The sequence below is a fragment of the Lampris incognitus genome, chromosome 2 (assembly GCF_029633865.1).
Source record: "Lampris incognitus isolate fLamInc1 chromosome 2, fLamInc1.hap2, whole genome shotgun sequence".
Lineage (NCBI taxonomy): Eukaryota > Metazoa > Chordata > Actinopteri > Lampriformes > Lampridae > Lampris > Lampris incognitus.
This window is the reverse complement of record NC_079212.1, coordinates 3836001-3858455: the sequence shown is the minus strand read 5'-3', so window position 1 is coordinate 3858455 and position 22455 is coordinate 3836001. Positions and strand designations below refer to the sequence as shown.

Sequence of the window (22455 nt, the reverse complement as noted above, 5' to 3'; positions counted from 1 at the left end):
CGTTAAGTTTAGGGTTAGGGTTAGGTTGAGGTTAGGTTAAGATTAGGGTTAGGCTGAAGTTAGGTTAAGTTTAGGGCTAGGTTAAGGTTAGGTTAATCATGCATGTCGCTTTTGTATCGAACTCTGGCTGGGGGAAACAGAGTTCAATAGAACACCAGCAAGAGGATGAGGTGGTGCTCACAAGCACTGGTTGGCTTCCAATCAGAAGAAATTGGGCTTTTTTTGGGGGGGGGGGGGCTTCAAGATAAAATAGCCCACACAGCCTGTTTCAAACAGAGGATGAACTGAGGGCCCAAAAAAGGGCCCATTTAAGACAAATAAGGATTTTTTTTTTTTTTACTTTGAATCATGCAAAGCTACTCTAGTGGAACCCCAGAATAAAAATACAGAGCTGGAATGAGCATGACAGGGCCACTTTAAAAGGTCCCATGAAATCGCATTTAGAGCACTGCAAAGTTGGGACTGTACCGCAAACTTGCAGCACAATTTGACGCACATATCCAAATGAGACAGAAGGGTCGGGTTGGACTTTGTAAGGAGAGAGAGAGTTTGATTTGAGCCACATTTTTAGAAGAATGTAGACATCAATATGCTGTGGCTAATTTCAATTTGGTGGCAGAAGATCACTCATCTTCTATCAACCTCACTCCCAACTCAACTGGAGGATGCCATCACTAGAAAAAATTGTGTATTTGTAATGAAAAAGTCATTATTCTTATAAACACAAAAATAAGACAAAATACTTTTTTGTGAATTTATAGAACATAATTAGATGTAAATTATGCACAGATGAAAGAGGTGGCAAGAATGAAAATGCATTTTTCCCTTGATGGGACCTTTAAACATGCCTCAGGCTTCAAACAAGCATGAGGCTACAGCTTTCAAGCAGCACCTCGTGTAAGTTTTCTTTTATCATAAAGGTCAATAAGGGCAAGGCTCTTCTAATGGTGGCGTCTAGACTGAGATACAGCTTTAGCCGGTGGAAAGCCTTGGCCATCTCTCACACCACACAAAGAGCGGCCCCGCTTTTCGTAATCAATCGTCAGCAGCAGCAGTAAGCATACTGGCCAGCCTCTCTCTACATGGAGCGCTGCCAGGAATCAATGCTGCCCCGTGACACGCCCTTAGATGACATCATCAACACAAGACAGAGTCAGTGAGGACTATGAGCCGAAAGCACATCAAAAATGATCTCGTCCAACTGAGCCAAGTAGGAAATCTACAACAGGAGGAAGTGTCAGCAAAACCCGTTGTGAAGAGGAGGGAAGGAAGACTTAAAAGGAAGACACATCAAGGAGGGAGATAGGTGCAGACACAGTAGTTACTAAACTGGCTTTGAATCATCTGACAGCTTGAAATAATGGTAGTTGTAGCACAGCTGTTAGCTAGCCTGTTTTGCTGTAAAGCCATGTTCTGTTGGCTCTTCCAATCTCTGAGTATGAATTATGCAAAATGCAGTTCAGTTCCCGACACTGTGGACATGCCAAGGTGAAACATCTACGAGGTAACCACATTTTGAACTCGGGGATGAAAAAGTGCAAGGCAAATACTATTTCAGCATGTCTCAAAACAACAACCTGTGTAAACATCTCCCACATATCAATTATGAGTGCATTCTTCTATCCCCCCCCCCTTTTTTTCTACCCAATTGTACTTGGCCAATTACCCAACTCTTCCGAGCCGTCCCGGTCTCTGCTCCACCCCCTCTGCTGATCCTGGGAGGGCTGCAGACTACCACATGCCTCCTCCGATACGTGTGGAGTCACCAGCCGCTTCTTCTCACCGGACAGTGAGGAGTTTCACCAGGGGGACGTAGCACATGGCAGGATCACGCTCTTCCCCCCAGTTCCCCCTCCCCCCTGAACAGGCGCCCCAACCGACCAGAGGAGGCACTAGTGCAGCAACCAGGACACATACCCACATCCGGCTTCCCACCTGCAGACACGGCCAATTGTGTCTGTAGGGACACCCGACCAAGCCGGAGGTAACACGGGGATTCGAACCCGTGATCCCTGTGTTGGTACGCAACTGAATAGACCGCTACGCAACCCGGACATGAGTGCATTCTTCTTAGGACCCATTGCAATATGGGCACCAAGATCAACTCATAATAACGTGGAGACTTTGGACATGAACCTTATGACTGAGTCAATTTTATCCATCCATCCATTATCCAAACCACTTATCCTGCTCTCAGGGTCACAGGGATGCTGGAGCCTATCCCAGCAGTCATTGGGCAGCAGTCAGGGAGACACCCTGGACAGGCCACCAGGCCATTACAGGGCCCCCCCCACACACACACACACATACACACACACACCTAGGGACAATTTAGGCTGGCTGATTCACCTGACCTACATGTCTTTGGACTGTGGGAGGAAACCGGAGCACCCGGAGGAAACCCACGCAGACACGGGGAGAACATGCAAACTCCACACAGAGGAAAACCCCCAAGGTTGGACTACCCCAGGGCTCAAACCCAGGACCTTCTTGCTGTGAGGCAACAGCGCTAACCACTGCGCCACCGTGCCACCCCAGTCAATTTTATGATAATTACAAATTAAAAACAAAACATTATCTGGCATTGCTGCTCAGTGTTCCCTCCCCAAACCCAACTTAAAAACAAAATATGACTATTATAGCACAATTTTTCCATAACTGACCCTAGAAAGGGCGGCGGAGCAAACAGAGGTCACAGAGCCAAAATTACCCCCATCTACCGCTCCAGGAAATGCTGTAAAAGGAATAAAAATCACACATCCAATACTTAATGTTTGTCCTCCTGTGAAAGTCATCTCACATCTGTCTGACAGCGAGATACAATACTTCACAGACACTGACAAACTCAAATGGAATTGTATCCATTAAGACTAAACCACTCTGCACGCTCTATGCTGGTGTACTCACTGATATCTTATATAAGGTCGATGCACTGATATTTATAGTGGCTGTGTTGTTATAGGAACTACAGCAGTTGTGAAGTTCAGACAGATTTCGTACAGTATAGTACCCAACGTAAATCAGTTAAAACAAGCCATGTCATGATTAAGAACAAAAGGAATGAGGACGGACAGCGGCGCTGTAAAAATCAGGCATGACCAATTACATTTTCTAAGGAATACACTATTTAAGGCTTTGTAACTTGACAACTTGGGCAAAACCAAGTAAATGTCTGAAACAGAATGCCAAAATCTCACTACTACATGAATTTAGAAAGACGATCAGAGAGTTCTAGCTACGAGTGCCAGGTTACACAAAACAGATGATGAGCTCTCAGAAAGTCAGGCTCAATTAATCACCTGCACCACAGAATCATTTCTGAAGGGGGCGTCCGGGTGGTCTGCTCCGTTGCCTACCAACACAGGGATCGCCGGTTCGAATCCCCGTGTTAACTCCAGCTTGGTCGGCTGTGTGTGCGGGTGGGCAGCCGGATGTGGGTATGTGTCCTAGTCGCTGCACTAGCACCTCCTCTGGTCGGTCAGGTGCCTGTTCGGGGGGGAACTGGGGGGGAACAGCATGACCCTCCCACGCGCTACGTCCCCCCGGTGAAACTCCTCACTGTCAGGTGAAAAGAAGCGGCTGGTGACTCCACATGTATCAGAGGAGGCATGTGGTAGTCTGCAGCCCTGCCCGGATTGGCAGAGGGGGTGGAGCAGCGACCGGGAAAGCTCGGAAGAGTGGGGTAATTGGCCAGATACAATTGGGAAGGAAAGGGGGAGGGGGGATCATTTCTGAAACAGGTGCATTTTAGTGAAGAAGATCATCCTCCGAAACAACTCTGTCATTCTAATCTACAAGTTACACACAGGCTAACAAACCCCTGGCGTCTGCAGCATAACTATAGCTAACAGCAGATCAGTCACCATTTAGAACAATGTAAATTATAAGACACTATAATTTCAGTGTGGGCCCTACACATTCGGCTAAATGGTATCGAGGAATTAAAATGCTAAACTATCAGTGTGAAAAAGTACTGACATCAAATGAGAAAGCTTTCCAATCTGTCAAGTGCTGTAGACATGGTTCATTTAGAAAAAGCCTTTGCTACCATCATTTCCAAGAAGAGACCTCTATGTGCAAGTCCATTTCTCACCAGGCAACAACATCTCCTTTAAAGGAGTGTGACGTCTCTAACTGTGCTCAGTATAAAATGAACTGCATGTTTTAGACATGGCAAAGAGTTTTAGAGGATGCTCTCCAGTTTGTCTCCTCACTATGGCAGGGCCTTAATTTCTGTTTTTTTCATTCCTAATTTGACAAGTTTTCCATCAGACAAGGAGAACTACACCACACTTTGAGTACAAGATGGATTTTTAGATGAGGGCTTGGAAAGCGCCCTGGAGTGAACTTGTTTTGATCGTTTGCAAAAAAAAAGCTTTAAAAGGTAATTTCCCCCCTTTTTCTCCCCAATTGTATCCAACCAATTACCCCACTCTTCCTAGTCGTCTCGGTCGCTGCTCCACCCCCTCTGCCAATCCAGGGAGGGCTGTAGACTACCACATGCCTCCTCCAATACCTGTGGAGTCGCCAGCCGCTTCTTTTCACCTGACAGTGAACAGTTTCACCAGGGGGATGCCGTCATCATCATCATCATCATCATCATCATCGGCGGTCACTCGGGGTCGAGTATGACCGTCCTCCCTCTGGGTCCGTAGAGCGTGGGAGGATCACGCTGTTCCCCCCAGTTCCCCCTCCTCCCCGAACAGGCACCCTGACCAACCAGAGGAGGCGCTAGTGCAGTGACCAGTACACATACCCACATCTGGCTTCCCACCCGCAGATATGCCCAACTGTGTCTGTAGGGACACCCGACCAAGCCGGAGGTAACACGGAGATTCGAACCGGCGAACCCCGTGTTGGTAGGCAACGGAATAGACCGCTACGCTACCTGGATGCAAAAAGTAATTTTTAATAGCTTTACACCATCATTACTGCAAATACTGTTGCACCTTCCCTTGCTATTTGACAATTCTCACACTTTAAATGCTGCAGTACCTTTAAAATCATACAAAAATCTGACTTTTTCCACCCGGCGGAGGGTGGATGTGAGGGAGGAGAAGGGCTCCTCTGACAGTGATAGTTCCAACACAGTATCGCTTACTAATAAAAGGTTTGTCCGCTGTGGCTGTGGGACTCCACATATAGTTGGTTTGTCAGCTGAAAACAATCCACGTGGGAGTAGCTCATGTGCCAGATTTAGAATATATGTTTACAAGATAAAGACAAATCCTTTCCGATCGAACCCGAGTTCAATTAAGTGAATGAGCAACAAATCACCTGTAGCCAACCAGCCTTTGAAAATGTAAAGGTATGATTTTCTATAGCAGAATCAGACCAAAACCTGGAAGGCCTTGCTTTATGTATTTGCACATCCTCCTGTCATCCCCCTGAAAAACCAATAAGTGCTAGCATTCACTTTGAAGGTGAAACAGAAGGCTTAATGACTGCCTGTGCATTAGCTGAGGCAGACACACACAGAAAACCTTCTGTTTGGTTGTAAAATGCGAAACTTGCAAGACGGGCAGAAACCAGAGCTTGTTACATGAGGGAGGATGTGCTGACCTGAGCTGGACCACACTGAAGCCAATTAAGGTCCCGGTCTTGATGAGGGAGCTCAACATACAAAAGGCTACAAGATGAGCAGATGCTCTTTGTTTACTACTCGGGCTACAGGTCTGCAGCTCGCCTGTTGCCACAACACCGGCTATTTGTTTACCTTGCTATGGCAGCTTGGGCATGGCTCTTTATGAGTAACATTACCCTCAGTCAAACAGGTATAAAAAAGTATATATTTCTCTGTGCCAGTGTTTGGATTACAACTGATCCTGGCTGTGAAGAAAACGCTTGGGGGGTAATTTAAGGGTATCTGTCATGCTAGCTTGCTCCGGCCCCACCCTTGAGACGAGATCTAGGGTCAGGAGACTGGAAAGGCTGACAAAAACAAATCTTTAATCAATACTTGAGCCCTCAACGCAAAACCCTCGCTCTTCCGTCTCTGTCTCTGAGTGCTCCGGGTGTGACAGTTTTTCTTTTTAATCTGTGCCCACATTGTGGAGAAATTGCAAGGTAATGTTTCAGCTCCAGCACATTCAACAAACTGCTGCCGGCAGTGCATATCCAAACTAGGAGTCCAAATCCAAACATTTCCCACAACAACTCAGCTGCTAATACAACATAAAGCTTTTATTATGGACAGTCAACCTACAGTACATAGCCTAGTATCTTGCGGGTAAATCACCAAATGGATACTGTGTGCCTTGGGCACACACTTGGCTCTCATATTTGACCTGTATGACGTGCTTTTGAAATACATTACGCCTTTGGCCATGTCTGTTGCCTTTAGGTTGGATGACAGCCATAAATTAGCCCCGACGAACAATGCCCTGGAGAGTTCAGCTCCAGAATGAGCCGACTCAGTCTAATAGGCTTAGCTTAGACACACAGTACATTTAATACAACTGAATCTTCTCATATTAACAGGGGTCAGATAAGTCAGGCTAAACAATAAAACTTCCTTCTTCTCATTTTGCTCTACAAAATCAGTAGCTAAGCAACAAGGCATCTATTCTAGAGCGTTATAAGCAAGTAAGAGAATTCTCAACTGTACAAAAAAGAAAACCTGTTCTGCTGGCACAACAGTTGTTTTCTGTGGTGCTTTAGTATCAGACAACCTGCATCATTGTGAAATTTAGACTCCCAGCTAACAAGACTGGTTGCGACTGAGGAGAACCCATGAAATTAGGTTATATAACTAAACGCACAGTACAGAGACAGATGCACAAACAAACACTGAGGATATGTCAGTTTTTCTGAAAGACTGCGAGCAAAACCGTTATTGTTTTTGCTGCAAAACCTGTAAGTTTGTTATTCTTTGATTTTACTTCAAAACGTCTGTGTAGTAAACCTTCATTCTTATCCTATGTTGCTGCAAAGATGCAAAAATCAGTGCCTGTTTCTGCTCAAGATCTAGCATTGAATCTGTAACCAGCCTGCAAGCCAATCAGATCAGTAACATCATGAAAGTGTAATTGTTTTACAAACTCCCACAAGCGACAGTGAAACAAAGATCTGGCACCTGTTTTATAACTAAAGGAAACAAGGCTGCTTTGCCAACACTACCTCCATATTCAAGAGTCAAATTAATTGTTTTACAAGGAAACACACCCTCATTCCCCACACCTCTGAAGATACTAGATACTGTGCTCATTTTTGTTATATACGCTAGATAATTGGATCACTTTATGTATGGTTTCTATAGACTGGGAAAAAGGCCTTTACACACCGGGGGCATTTATGCGATTAATTTGCAAGTCAATATATATTTTATTTCAAACTGTTGTTTTTGTCATGAGTACTTTCATACAGAATGCAAATATTATGCGGGGGAAAAGTGACGTAAATATTTTTCGCCACGAGCTCTATTTTTCTGAGCTTTCGCACCATGAATAAAGGCATCAACCAATCACGGTGTGTGTAACAAACATCACGTCACAACTCCTAACGACAATGGTGGACCTGTTGATCATGTTTCTCATCACCCTGTATTGTATGGTAAAGCAGTGTTTCCCAACCCAGTCCTCAAGGAACCCCTATCCTGCAGATTTTCATTGTAACCCTGCATAGGTAGCCCTGCTTGGACTTACTCAACTAATCATCTCACAGCACCTAATTATGCAAGGTGTGCAACATCTGACATAATTCATTGCTGATTGGTTGAATAACTACAGACAGGTACCTATTCAGGGTTGCAAAGAAAATATGCAGGATAGGGGGTTCCTTGAGGACTGGGTTGGGAAACACTGTGGTAAAGGACACAAAGACAATGAACTCAAGGACAACGTGTGGAGGAGCATCGCCGAACAACTAGGCTACCAGGATAGTGAGTAGCTTATGTAGTTTACTTTTGGATGTAGTAGAGTTGGTAGCAACCCAGAAAGCAAAATTGCTGTGGCCCGGACCCGTCCCACACCCGACACTTTCATCCAGCCCACATACCGCATGGAATGGTGGCACTTGGGTGGTCCGCTCCTGTTTGCCAGATCTGGGCCAGAACCAAGCCATAGCAATGCTACATGTGCCACATATTTGCCAAAGGTGGCCCATGTTTGTTTTGTGATATTTGGGCCATATTCACCATTTACCACGCGGCCACTTCAGGGTCACATCCAGATCACATGTTGCCCAGAGCACCGCATCTTTGCCAAAAGAGGCCCACATTTGATTTGGCATATTTGCTAATATAAATGTGGGCCACTTCAGCCTCACATCCATTTTGTCAGGGCCAGAAGAAGGCCATCAGTGCTGCATCATTGCCTGAAGTGGCCCACATCCGGATGCTGTCTGGGTAGCAAGACAACCCTTTCTTGCCAACACAGAGACAGAGAAAAGTGTACCCGGCAGGGGCCAGACCGGCAACGGGCAGGGGTCCCCGCCCCGCGATACCAAATGGAAGAGGAGAAAATCCCCACGCACCGCACCTGAACCCACCGGGTTGAGTCCCCCTCGCGCCTCGTGAATTTGCGATTCGTATCGCTTCTGGCATGAATAGTCTTCATGCGAAATTAAACATTTGCAGGCAAGTATATCACATTTTTAAGTCGTTTATTGGTCATGTCCCCAGTGTCTAAAGGCCTTTACACACTGGGGACGTGACAAATATTTCGCTTCAAAACTAGTCATACCAGCAGCTGGGGGCGTTTCCAGGATTTGAGGACATTCGGGGCTTAGCTCGGCCTTCTGCAGGGGAGTCCAAGGGCGATCCTCCCCCGGAAGTGTCTTTTTTTACAAACAAGCTCTATTTTGATGATTTTTTTATGCACTCTGACACCTTATTTACATTCAAAGTACATGCCTTAATCATTGAAATGTGTACCTCAAAAACTGTTGTTTACTCTCCATATTAATTATGAATTGTCATGTTAAAAGTAAAAGGTGACAGGCCCGTGATGGCCTGGCGGCCTGTCCAGGGTGTCTCCCCGCCTGGGATAGGGCCACCATCATATCATTGGCTGCCGGGACAGGCTCCAGCATCCCCGCGACCCTGAGAGCAGGATAAGCGCTTTGTATTGTAGCGTATTCGGGGGACAACGCAACCACAGGAGCTGCCGCGACCGGGAATCGAACCCGTATCGCCCGCACCGCAGGAGGCATCCCTAACCGCGCTTAAGCATATCAACTCCTTCACGCCTCAGGGCGCATGCGCTTCCGATGGCCTTACGGTCGCTCCATCCCACTTCTGACACCAATGCAGCGAATTCGGGGGGGGGGCAGTCTGGGCGACCGTCGCCACAGCCGGGACGCGAACCCGTGACTCCCACACCGCAAGCGACAACGTTAACCACTCGACTAAAGGGTCCGACCCGCCAGCCAGCGGCCAGCGTGTCTTCTCATCCATGCACGTTACAGTATAACGGATGGATGGATGTTAAAAATATTAGCAGTTGTTACTAATCAATATGAATGAGTCGTCACAGTTTTAGCTCGTTCTATGGAAATTGGACTTATTAACGAGAAAGGCCCCGCTAAAGGACAATAAAAGTATGCTGTGGGATCAGACGAGTACGACCCGCTAGCTAAACGGCACCAGTCACGATTGTAGGTGCCGAATCCAATTCATAACATAAATCAACAGGCAATTTCCACCATTGTTGGAAAGTCACTACATAGGATAAAATCCTTACCCTTCCTTCTCTTTTGGAAAAATCCAAAAAAGATCCGAGTTGGGTGTTTTTTTTTTCTGGACGCGCCACCAATTTTCCTCTACTCGCCTCTTCCTGCTTTAACCTGTGTCATGTGACTCAACGCTTAGCGTCAGACCCTCCCACGCATGCGCATATGAACGCTTGATAAACGAGGCGCCTCTTCCTGCTTTAACTTGTGTCATGTGACTCAACGCTTAGCGTCAGACCCTCCCACGCATGCGCATATGAACGCTTGATAAACGAGGCGCCTCTTCCTGCTTTAACTTGTGTCATGTGACTCAGCGCTTGGCGTCAGACCCTCCCACGCATGCGCATATGAACGCTCGATAAACGAGGCCAATGTCTCATTTAACACACACACACACACACACACACACACACGGGGTTAATTTAGAGACCTGCCGTTATTCTGACAGGCTGTTGTGTTACGAAGACTATCGGACGTTCACACATTGCAACAGTCGAAATTGGGAAATGCACCTTTAAAACATACTCGGCAACGTTTCCACTTTTACAACGCGTTACGTTTTCTGTCGGGCTTCACGTATAGGCTTACCTGTAAAAGGATATTCGAGGCTACGCTCAAAACGTTCGGGGCTTGAGCCCCGGCAGAATGACCTGGCGACGCCGATGCCGGCAGCGTTGCGAATTTAGTAAAGAAACCCAGCTTTTCTGTCGCAAATTCGCCAGACACCAGGGGGGCTCCAACCTGGCGGGTTCACGCACAGCGATGCGGTGCGTTGGGGTCTTTGGGATCTCCTTCTCTTCCCTTCGGGCTGGGGGGGCTGGGGGGACCCCTCCCTGGGGGGACCCGGACCCCTCCCTTTGCTGGTCCCTCCCTTTGCTGGTCCGGCCTCCATACCGGGCGCACTTCCTCGTTGTGGTGCGCCGCGACCGGCTCTGGGTCGGCAAGCAAGGCTTACCTTGTTGCTACTGTAACCGGCTATTTTCTTGCCCGGTGCGGGATTCGATACGGGGTGTACTGCACCACAAGGCGACGTCACTAACCGCTCGGCTAAAGGGTCAGACCCGTTAGCTAGGGGCTAACGTGTCTTATTAGTAGTTTACACTACCATCTCTACTCCATCCAAAAGTAAACTACATAAGCTACTCGCTATCCTGGTAGCCTAGTTCAGTGTTTCTCAACCCAGTCCTCAAGGACCCCCTATCCTGCAGATTTTCTTTGCAGTCCTGAATAGGTACCTGTTTGTAATTATTCAACCAATCAGCAATGAATGTGTGAGTTTGCACACCTTGCATAATTAAGTGCTATGAGATGACTGGTTGAGTAAGTACAAGCAGGGCTGCCTATGCAGGGTTACAATGAAAATCTGCAGGATAGGGGGTCCTTAAGGACTGGATTGAGTAACACTGGCCTAGTTGTTCTGCGACGTGCCTCCACATGTGGACCTTGAGTTCACTGTCTTTTATAATTGTTGTGTGCTTTGTCATACAGGGTGATGAGAAACACAACAATCAACAGATCCGCCATTGCCATTAGGAGTTGTTGCGTACGCCCACTGCGCACGGTGATTGGTTGATGCCTTTATTTGCGGCGCGAAAGCTCAGAAAATTCGACCTTGTTCGTATTTTTCCCGCCATGTAATATATGCGCATTCTGTGTGAAAGCACTCATGACAAAAACAACAGCTCGACAAAGTATATTGACGTGTGCAGCGGACCGTATGGGTGCGATTCCCATACTCGGCTGACGTGCTGCGTCCGGTAGACGCGGGCCCTTTCGAGAAGTGTTTCCGGGTCAGGTGCTGCGTCCGGTAGACGCGGGCCCTTTCGAGAAGTGTTTCCGGGTCAGGTGCTGCGTCCGGTAGACGCGGGGCCCTTTCGAGAAGTGTTTCCGGGTCAGGTGCTGCGTCCGGTAGACGCGGGCCCTTTCGAGAAGCGTTTCCGGGTCAGGTGCTGCGTCCGGTAGACGTGGGCCCTTTCGAGAAGTGTTTCCGGGTCAGGTGCTGCGTCCGGTGGGCGATATTATGAACCCTACATAGGCCTCGCCAAAATCCCGTTTCTGGCTTTGTCACGTGTGCGCCACCGTAGCAACGCGAAAATATGTTGTTATGGGGTTAGCGCTCATCAAGGAAACGCTGTACACCCACAATTTAACCTGTCTAAGTTATCCACAATCAACATTAACGTTTTTAACTCAATCTTTGCTTGCTCCACGTTTGAGCATAGGATACTGATCAGCTTTCTTAAATGTGAGAAAGTCTATTTATTAGATATATGTTCATTTTCAGACAACTAACGTTACTTACCTCCGTTCTGTTGTTGACAGCCAGCAGTCCAAAATTACAAAAGCAGCCAGCTGTCCAAAATTGCGAAAAATACAAAATTACAAAATTGAAGGTAGCTAACGTTAGCTTTGCTTCGCACCGAGTTGATAGTTGATTGTTTCCTTAGCAACGCAGCGGAAATCCGGCGTCCGTTCGCGAGATTTGGGACAGGGTACGGGATTTTGGCGAGGGCTATGTAGGGTTCATAATATCGCGTCCGGTGGACGTGGGCCCTTTCGAGAAGTGTTTCCGGGTCAGGTGCTGCGGCCGGTAGACGCGGGCCCTTTCGAGAAGCGTTTCCGGGTTGACGTGGTGGCGCTGCGACTGTAATGGCTGGGGCGGCGCCATGTTGCTCTCGCCGTGAGTTTGTACGGAAGAATAAACGACACGCAGGGAAGCTGCGCGTCTCTACTTTCCTGCAATTTCCACACGTAACGAGCTTTATTTATTATTCCACTGGCGCTTTTCTGGCGTTTAATTATAGGGTCTGTTTGGTTTTGTAAACATTTCCTCAAACCTCAAAAACAGTATGACAGCATTATCAAAGAACAATGCGATGTACGCTAACGTTTCCTGTTCAGCAGGTCCCTTCTTTTGTAAAGGATGGCGATAGATTTAGATAATTTCCGTTTCATATAGGCTATATGTGGCTTCCAACAGAGATCTACAATCAATCCAAAGAATTTTGTTTCAGATACTTTGAATTCTAACTCAATTTAACTTGTTTCATTTCACAATCAACCCTAAAACCACCGAACACCATACATTTTGTTTTCTTTTCATTTAGTGATAAGTTATTGATATCCTGTGATGGCCTGGCGGCCTGTCCAGGGGGTCTGTCACCCCGCCTGCCGCCCGGTGACTGCTGGGATAGGCTCCAGCATCCCCGCGACCCTGAGGGCAAGGTAAGCGGTTTGGGTAATGGATGGAAGGGTGGATGAATTCCATCCATCCATCCATGGGTGAATTATCCTCGCAATAAAATAATTAATTAATTAATTACTTAAATTTGAAAAATACGCCGCCGGTGTGTAAAGGCCTTAAGAGTAGAAGATGATAGAACAGAGATGATCTCGGTGAGACACACGACAACAGCACAACATCAGATGTGATTTTGCATGGTTGATGTTGCACACACACAGACACACATGCACCGAGACACACACACACACGCTATCCTGGATCTATTACAGTGGACACGAAAAACAAACATGTCATAAGATGGCGTTCAACCGCCACACAGGCGGAATCACACGGCCGAGCAACATGCACTTTCCCATAGCATGCATTTTCTTTGACATGTAAACAGAAAAGAAAGACATGATATGAGGGTACTGGTTTCTTGTATTAAAAAAAAAACAACCCACATTCAGATTGTCTGCTATTATGCTAGAGTGTCTCAAGCAGTAGTCTGATGGTTAGCTGTGTGGGACCAGGCCAGATGCCTAGTAAGAGAATAAATAGTGTGCCACAGAGTAAGTCTGTCACACACTTGTTTGCCTTTCAGTAATTCCCCTGAGGCTCATCCTCTTCATCAGAAACACATATAAAATGTCTCAATCAGGTGGGGCCAACAGAGAAGTGATTAATGTAATCCAAAGCTTTCAGACCGGAGGGAAGTTTGGCCTTTAAACACTGAAAACAGTTATTAAGCTTACAGTTGTTGGTGAGGTTATAACTGTTGTGTCTTCGGTATGGTAAGGATACTACAATAACTGTCAAATATGGAGCAAAGGCGTTTCCGTCAGCCAAGATACAGCGGTCGACTAATGGTGTGTTAACTCAAAACCAATCGCTCTGTAAAAACACTGAGTTTGTAAATCATGGTAGTAGGAGGAGAAGTGACAGAAGGGTACCAGGAAGAGTTAAAGGGTTTACAAGATGGTAGTGAGACCAGCTATGTTATATGGTTTGAAGACAGTGGCGCTGACGAAAAGACAGGAGGCGGAGCTGGAGGTGGCAGAGTTGAAGATGATAGGATTTTCATTGGGAGTGATGAAGAAGGACAGGATTAGGAACGAGTATATTAGAGGGACAGCTCAGGTTGGACGGTTTGGAGACAAAGCAAGAGAGACAAGACTGAGATGGTTTGGACATGTGTGGAGGAGAGATGCTGGGTATATTGGGAGAAGGATGCTGAATATGGAGCTGCCAGGGAAGAGGAGAAGAGGAAGGCCAAAGAGGAGGTTTATGGATGTGGTGAGGGAGGACATGCAGGTGGCTGGTGTGACAGAGGAACATGCAGAGGACAGGAAGAGATGGAAACGGATGATCCACTGTGGCGCCCCCTAACAGGAGCAGCCGAAAGTAGTAATAGTAGTAGTAGTAGTAGTAGTAGTAGGTAGTAGGAGGAGAGGAAATGTAAGGAATGGGGTGGAGCTGGACTGTGTTCCTTTAGTGGCCATGATTTACAACACCGAGCAACTACTGTCCTACCAGTCTAGCCACCTAGACTGCTCCCTCTGTTATCTAGCTCCGATACCACAAGCTGCTGCTAACTAACTTCGTTAATCATTCATGGTATGCATTGCTCCTAAGTCCATATTCTAGAGAAGCCCGGACTATCGCAATTTTTTTGCATACACTCTTTTGATTTGCAGACCTTGACTAGCTGTTCTAGCATATCTACTTAATTGAACAAGAGGGTCTCTGAATGGCATTTGCCCCGTAGTTATGAAAAGGGAGCAGGGCTGTTTAATTTGACCACAGCCCAGCCCACCGCCACGGCAAACCTGACCCGAGGTCCACCAGGACGGAGGGCAGATTAATCTGCGTCATGTCTCGTCTCCCCCGGCAGCCATAACAAGGATTGGCCAATGCTCCGCAGGCCACTTTCCTTATAGTCTGATGTCCCCTATGTTTTAGAGGAGGATTGGGAAACCAATTATCTTTATCATTTGGCCTATAGCCTGTTCCACAAACACTCTTACATACAGCGAAAATTACTAGCCGCCCACGAGCCAAAAAGTCTTCAGCGTGGCGTTGCTATGTTACGGCAAAAGCTACAAAGAGAACGCTGCATCGCTTCCAGCAGTACCATCTGGAATGAGTGTTTGACCTGCTACACACAAAACAGCTGTTGCAGTGGCAAAGTGTGTAGTTTTTCTTTTTCTTTTTTTCCCCCACACAACAGAAAAGATAAGAAGCGGGCGCACCAGCCAAATTTGACTCTGGCTGAATCTCATTAGATGCCACAGTCGGTGCCGTCGGGCTACCATCAAAAAAACACAAACGTGTACTGCATAACAGCAGCCATTGATAACAATCATGCTGTTTGCATTTCCTCAGCAGCCATTGGCTACCTATATAGCACCCTATAGAGCTTGCCTATTAGTGTAATAAGAGAGGAGTGTCAACAAGTCAAACAGCTGAAAAACAACAAAAACAACAAAACAAAACACATAAAAGCCCGGGCCTATTACTGGAAGTTCAACAAACATGCACACACGGTTAACTGCCAGCAACAAACTGAAAATGACTCTTTATGTGTTCTCAGCCCTCACCGAGCTCACCCATCCATGAAAATCCCATCTCAAGGAGAGCAGAGGTGAGTTCTCTCTTTCTTTCTCTCTCTCTCTCTCTCTCTCTCTCTCTCTCTCTCTCTCTCTCTCTCTCTCTCTCTCTCACACACACTCTCTCTCTCTCCCTTTCACTTTTTCTCTCTTGCACACACACATCAGTGGGGAAAGGACACAGCTTTAGGGCTGTGCCAGAGCCTTTTATCCCTATCATAACTACTCCCACAATTACTCAGATGATTACTCAGATCAATGGTTTACCTGCCTATTTGAGCTGCTGTGTGCAGCACCGGAGTGTCCTGCTGAACCAGAAACCTCCAGGCTGAGCGCATTAAGCAGTGTGTCTGACATGTGCACAGGATACTGTAATACCACGCAATAACACGGGGGGAAATAGCAAGACCGGCGAAAACCATTGTCAGTCACGGCTGTCACACATGAAGTGGGGTAATGCAAAAGTCCATCAACAATGTCCCCGCTACAGTCTGCGTAACCTCGGATCTGCACAGGCAGTAAGTCTCCATGCCGCTAAATCTCTGCTCCTCTCAAAACACTCCCTTTGAAAGCAGCAAAGGCTTTGGTACGGCAGAGCTCTCTCGGTGACAGATATCGAGTGAGGAGTGTAACGAGGGGGTTTGCAGGGCAACATTCAGACTCTCTATTTAGAAATGACACAAAACATGAGCACACTTAATTACCCAGACCGTAGTCTGGATCAACACAGTCCTGCAGCAGTGGAGGGACCGAGATGGTGTGTGTTCATTAAGAATGAAGGGGCTCCTTTCAGCAGACAAACAACAGAGGACGGTCTCTAATATCTAGCAAGGGCACAAGCTTGCACTTAGGGAGCTTCTCTGCAGAAGAATAACACAAATGTCAACCGCAAGTCACCCAAAGACTTTGGCCTATATTTCTGTTTAGTGTGTTTCAGTTGTACTAGAAAATATGTTGTCAATGCACAGAGACGCATTTGCATCAGCACACTTTGCACAAATGCTTAAATTTAGAAGTAAAATACTTTGTCTTAATGCCAGGGTGTCTTTGTACTTCACACCCAGCCGATAGAGGGAAAAAGTCAATTTCGAAACTCATCCATTATAAAGAAGACAAAGCTGTCATCAGGGATCAATTTCATCAGCTCTGCATGGTTTATTTTCTTGGACTCAGAATTCAACTTCGTGACATTTATCTTGAGGGGATCTTTTTCTCTCTATAACACACGGGCCGGGATAGAGGTACAAGAGAGGAAAAGCAAGTTACAGGGCCATAATTGATGGCTCAACATTCGCGCCTCCTCTCTGAGGGTCTGCTCGGGTCTTGATCCCGCGGCCTCAACCTGAAACAATCACTCTTTGTTAACGACAATACTTCAGCTATTGACAGCATGATCCCGTAAAGCAGACACTTCAATCAACAGAAGCGGTGTGGCTCCTGCAGGAGCACCCCGAGGAGGTGATGGAGGAAGGGGGAGGGGAGTGGAGAAGTAGAGGAGTGGTGGGCGAGGGCGGGTGAGGCGGGGCGGGGCATGGGGGACGGATGAAATCAAGAAGTAAATAAATGAAAAGATGAATGAATAATAGATTGGCCGGCTAGCGGCCTCGTGGAGCAGCGATGCAGGTAGGAATAACCGACTCTTACTGTTCATCTCTGTGTCATCACTGATACTCTTAGGTGGACCATGGCCAGCATAACACACTGCTGATCTGTACATTCGATCCGGATTACGAACTTTCTTCAGTCCTTCAGGAGGCAAAGAGAGAAGTAGAGAAAAATCGAGGAAAAGAAGCATTCACCTGGCCCTATGACAACTAAACAGTCTTCCCTCATGCAAGGATAGCAACAAAAGCTAGACAGCACATTTCCATTACATTTAAAAGACATTACAGAGGGGCAAATATTGTGTGAGAAACAGGGCTGAACAATAATAATAATATCAACAATAATAATAATGATACCAACAATGATAATAATGATAATAAAGTATTTCTATGTACAATATATTGGCACATATATCAATCGTGTGATCCGTAGCTCTGTAGATGGTCCTTATTGACAAGGGAGAGGGTTCAATGATCATGGCCACTGTAGCGCCGGCACAGTTTTATTCGGGTCAATAGCGTTCCCCATCACGTCAGTGAGAAAGCGGATGAATCGATAGGATCAATCACAGCGGGCTGGTGTGCGGCAGCCGGGAAGGTCCGTCAGAGAGGTATTAGGAACAATGTGTCTCAGCAATCACAGCAATCACCCGGGGCCCATCCATCCATACCTCACTAATTCAATTAGGAGGGTGGGAAAATGTATTTACAGCCTGATTCAACGTCAAGCCGGGGGGGGGGGGGTGAGACCACTAGGTGGTTAAATTCATCTTTCTTTACAAAATAGTGGAGACGCATTTCTACCATTGCTGCACAAGCACTTTTGTAAGTTAATGGCTGACTGTGTGCTTACTTGATGTTTTGCTGCCGCTTCGCCCTTTATGATAAAATCAACAAAACTTTTTTTGACTGCGCCGACTTGAAAATAAAAGCAAAGTCGTCCCCCCGCTTTGTAGTAAGTAATGTGATACGTTCACTGAAATTTATTTTTCAACCTGTGCACAGCTCCGATTCATTCATTAGAATTTCAAGGGAAAGGAAGGACTACAAAGAGCCCAACCTCCTTGTCAATTTGAAATACGGGCTAAAAATCACATATGCGGAAATGTATTTCGCCTTCGCTTCTACCTGATAAATGTGACGATCTGATGAAATCAAAACTTGCTTTGCAAGTGTACATTTAAAAACAAGGGGATTTTAAAACCAAAATCAAGTCAAGTTTGTGTCACGTCCTGCCAAGAGAAAAAGTGCGAGAGGTCCTTGTTTACAAAAGGCCAAGTCCTGGCACAGCAGTTAAATTTTTCCATTTTGGATTTTGTCCCAACAAAAGTTTAAGATCCCCGGGCCTGGGCTGTAGTAGCCTTATCTATAGCAGTCAGTATTAGATATATCAAACCTGCCTTTTCAGAGCCCTCCAGGCCTTGCACTTCAGAGCAGCAGACCCACAGTGCCTTTTATGAGTGTGGAGAAAACACAGAGAAAAACAGAAATCTATCCACACGGGCCCTGAAAATCAGTTGGTCGGGAGAGAAGTACCCCGGGATGTAAACATTAGAAAGCTGAGTGAGACTGGGCTGTGGCCCTCCGGGGTTTAGCACAAAATGTGACCCACAGTTGTTATGGGTCATCATAAGACCTGCCAAACAAGCAAGACTGATCGGTACACACAGCACAGCCCACACGCCTCAAGGACAAAAGGTTAAGGAGAGGCAGCTCAGGTCTGTCTGAGGCTCCGTGATCTATGGGGGGGCTCACTATGGATAACTATTTAAAAAGAGTAAGAAAAACTCAGATGGAGTTGTACTTGCAACAACATAAACTTAATTCTATGCTCGTGGATATTCAACGCTTGAGAGCGTTGAATGGGGGGAGGGGGGGTCCGGTGTGACTGCCCTATAGGAGACCACTCGGCCTCCAGGTTATGTGAAACAGCGTTATGAAGGTATGATGTGTCTCCACACACACACCCTCCTCCTCCTCATCCTCTACTGACCGACCTCGAAGGGAGACCGAAAATAACTTAACCTGCTCAGCAATGGGAGGTTCAAGTCAGGGTTTTCATGAGGCGCTCCCAACTGAAGGGGAGGCACAGAAATGAACAAATATAGCCTTTTTTCCTCGAGTCCTTCAACGTGGAGGAATGCATTAGGGCCTATATGCCACAGTGAAGTCATTACTATCATAAAACCAGATGTCTTATTTTTTTCTGTCATAGACACAGACAGTTCCTATAAACATAGCGTGCGTGAGCCCTGCCTTCTACAGCTCAATAGCGCCCCCTCGTGGAGCGTGTTTTGGTGGTTGCACAATTGAACCTTCAGTTTTTATCTTTCACATGGACAATTTCTTTAAACTTATCTAACCACAGAAGCAAGGCTTTCATCAAAATAACCCGTTTCCTAGTTTGTATAGAGACTCTGGGAGATGTCAAAACAAGCACAGCTGTATTTCATTCGAGCTCTTCCCGTTGCTGCCTAGCACGTCATTAACAGCCGCACCTGTTATTAGTTTGCAGAAATCTTTCTTGCATCGAGGAGAATATAGTTTATGTAGAGCACAGGTTTTGTGGCCTATTTGAAATTCCCAGCTTGCTCTTTGTCACCACCCCACGGGCCAAAATAACTCCATAAATTTAAATAAATTGTCAAGCACGGCCATAAAAAAGAAATAGAAAAACAGACTGTGTTAACGGCCTGTCATCACACGAGATTCCACACACCCAAAATAAAATAGACAAATAAATAAATAAATGAAATGAAAGGGCTCTCAAGTTGGAGGTTTCGGTTTGCATTATTCGAAAACGGAGGGAGGGGGGGCAATGAAAATGCATAATACAGCAAAACAACATAAAAAACGGAAACTACCCAAACACGAGTCGTATTAACTCTTTCTTGTGTTTTAAATGGGTGTGCAGAAAACAGTCAGTGCTCAAACTGGCCTGTCTGGCTCATGGCGGACGGCTGGCGTGAGGACAAGTTATTTCCTCTAGCAGGGTGGTGAGATATATACACATATAAATATATATATTTATATATGTATATATATATATACACACACACACACCAGTCTTCATTCACCTTATCTCTCGACCAGAAAATCGATATATCTTTAGTTGTGTGATCCAGTTGACAGTTTACGAAGTATTCCATGTAGAAATACCCAGCGAGCCGGCCCGCATCACGCCTCAAGTTAGTCTGGGCGGCTGCGGGAGACTGGAGCAGGTGTCTGCAGAGAGCTGGACCATCAGAGAGCTGGACCATCAGAGAGTTGGACCATCAGAGAGCTGTAGCATCAGAGAGCTCTACCATCAGAGAGCTGGACCATCAGAGAGCTCTACCATCAGAGAGGTCTACCATCAGAGAGCTGGACCATCAGAGAGCTGGACCATCAGAGAGCTCTACCATCAGAGAGCTCTACCATCAGAGAGCTGGACCATCAGAGAGCTGGACCATCAGAGAGCTCTACCATCAGAGAGCTCTACCATCAGAGAGCTGGACCATCAGAGAGCTCTACCATCAGAGAGCTGGACCATCAGAGAGCTCTACCATCAGAGAGCTCTACCATCAGAGAGCTGGACCATCAGAGAGCTGGACCATCAGAGTGCTAGACCATCAGAATGCTGGACCATCAGAGAGTTGGACCATCAGAGAGCTGGACCATCAGAGAGTTGGACCATCAGAGAGCTGGACCATCAGAGAGCTGGACCGTCAGAGAGCTCTACCATCAGAGAGCTGGACCATCAGAGAGCTGGACCGTCAGAGAGCTGGACCATCAGAGAGCTGGACCGTGTCCTGCCGGTCCACTGTCAAGGCAGCCTCGGTGGACAGTGGACCCGCCGTCACAGCTGCCTCTGCTGTGCCGGCATTTCCGTTTCAGACCGGCCAGCATCGAAACGCGTCGCTGCCGGCGTGTCTCAAACACAAATTAAGGCCAAGTATTAACTGCAATTAAGAAAAACACGCGCTCGCTGATGAAAGACGTCGCCTGTCGTCTCGCGACGGTGTCCGGCGAACGACACGCGATTTTCGACGCTCGTGAGACGGCTGCCAAGAGCTGGCGCGAGAGCGGTCGGGTTTAGATGGGGGGGGGGGGGTGGAAAAGATTCAGACTTGCACATTTTGTGTATAATGGCTGAAGTCGATGGTAAATAAACACACGGGAGGGGAAAAGGCAAAAAGCCGCCGAGACAAAGTAAAGCCGCGTCGCCGCCGAGAGCAAGCGCGGGTAGCGGCGAGACAAAGCGGCTGGACGCGGGCAGAAGTTGGTCGACGGCGGGGACGGACGTGTTGTCCTCGGGTCAGCCCAGCCGGGGGGCTGCTCGGGGGCGGCGGGCTGCGGGCTGCGGACGGGCGGCTCGGTACCCGACCCCCCCCCCCCCGCCCGCGGCCGTGGCGCGCCGGGCTGCGGGCTGCGAGGGCAGAGCCGCCGGAGACCACGGAGGCTAACGTTAGCCGGCTAGGTGATGCCTCCGCGTCCGGCTGGCTGCCGTATTCGGAGGAAAAGCGGCGGCGCCGCGTTCCGCTAAACACCTCCTCCTCCGCCGCTCTGGTGCCGAGCCGCCTCAAACTGCGGCACATCGGCGCCCTGATTTCAAAAAGAAATACAACTCCCGTCCCGTAAAAACACTATATATATATATATATATATATATATATATTCCTCTTACCTTCCGGCTTGTTTTCGGCAGCCATTTCCCCTTCACGCGCAACATCCTCCTCCTCCTCACGACCGTGGGTACCACGCGCGTGCACGGGCGAGGACAGCACGAGGAGGGACCCAGGGAGAGCGGAGCAGCGAACGAGCCCAGCCGATACGAACTTACCATTGGCTGCGAGGCTTTGAGTGACGGGGGAGGGGGGCGGGCGGCGAGTGACGAGGGGGGGGCGGTGAGTGACACGGGAGGATGTGGGATAACTTGGAAGACAGCGTGGAAATAAAAACCCCTTTTCCAGGTACCGGGTCCGGACAGAACCCGTCCAGAACACCGTCACATGTCCGCACACACACACACACACACACACACACACACACACACACTGGGTTTACTGAGGGACGTATATATGTATACATTATATATACATATATATGCATATATAATATATACATATATGTGCATATATTATATATACATGCTGGGTACATGAGAATTGCTGTGGCGTTTATACTCGGACACGTTTTGTGCAAAGGGCGTTTTTGTTTGTTTGTTTTTGTTGTTGTTTGTTTGTTTGTTTGTTTGTTGTGTTTTTGGACGATAACGTTTGAAACAAGTTCGCGAGGGGCTGCCTCTCCTTCTTCCGCTGGCCGCGGGGAGCCGGGTGTGAGTTGGGGCTGCGGTGCTGAAAGGACAGCT

The 22455-nt window shown here is 47.3% G+C and overlaps 1 protein-coding gene across 1 annotated transcript in view; it reads right to left on the bottom strand.

Moving 5' to 3' along the window:
• Positions 1–21796, bottom strand: part of camta1a (calmodulin binding transcription activator 1a) — a 485501-nt gene extending 463705 nt beyond the window's left edge. Inside the window, exons 1-2 of the mRNA XM_056275500.1 lie at positions 21772–21796; positions 17146–17247 (exon numbers count right to left, since the gene is read on the bottom strand). Of these exons, the coding sequence (XP_056131475.1) occupies positions 17146–17247; positions 21772–21796 (127 nt within the window). The remainder of the gene's footprint in view (positions 1–17145; positions 17248–21771) is intronic.
• Positions 21797–22455: the final 659 nt, after the last annotated feature.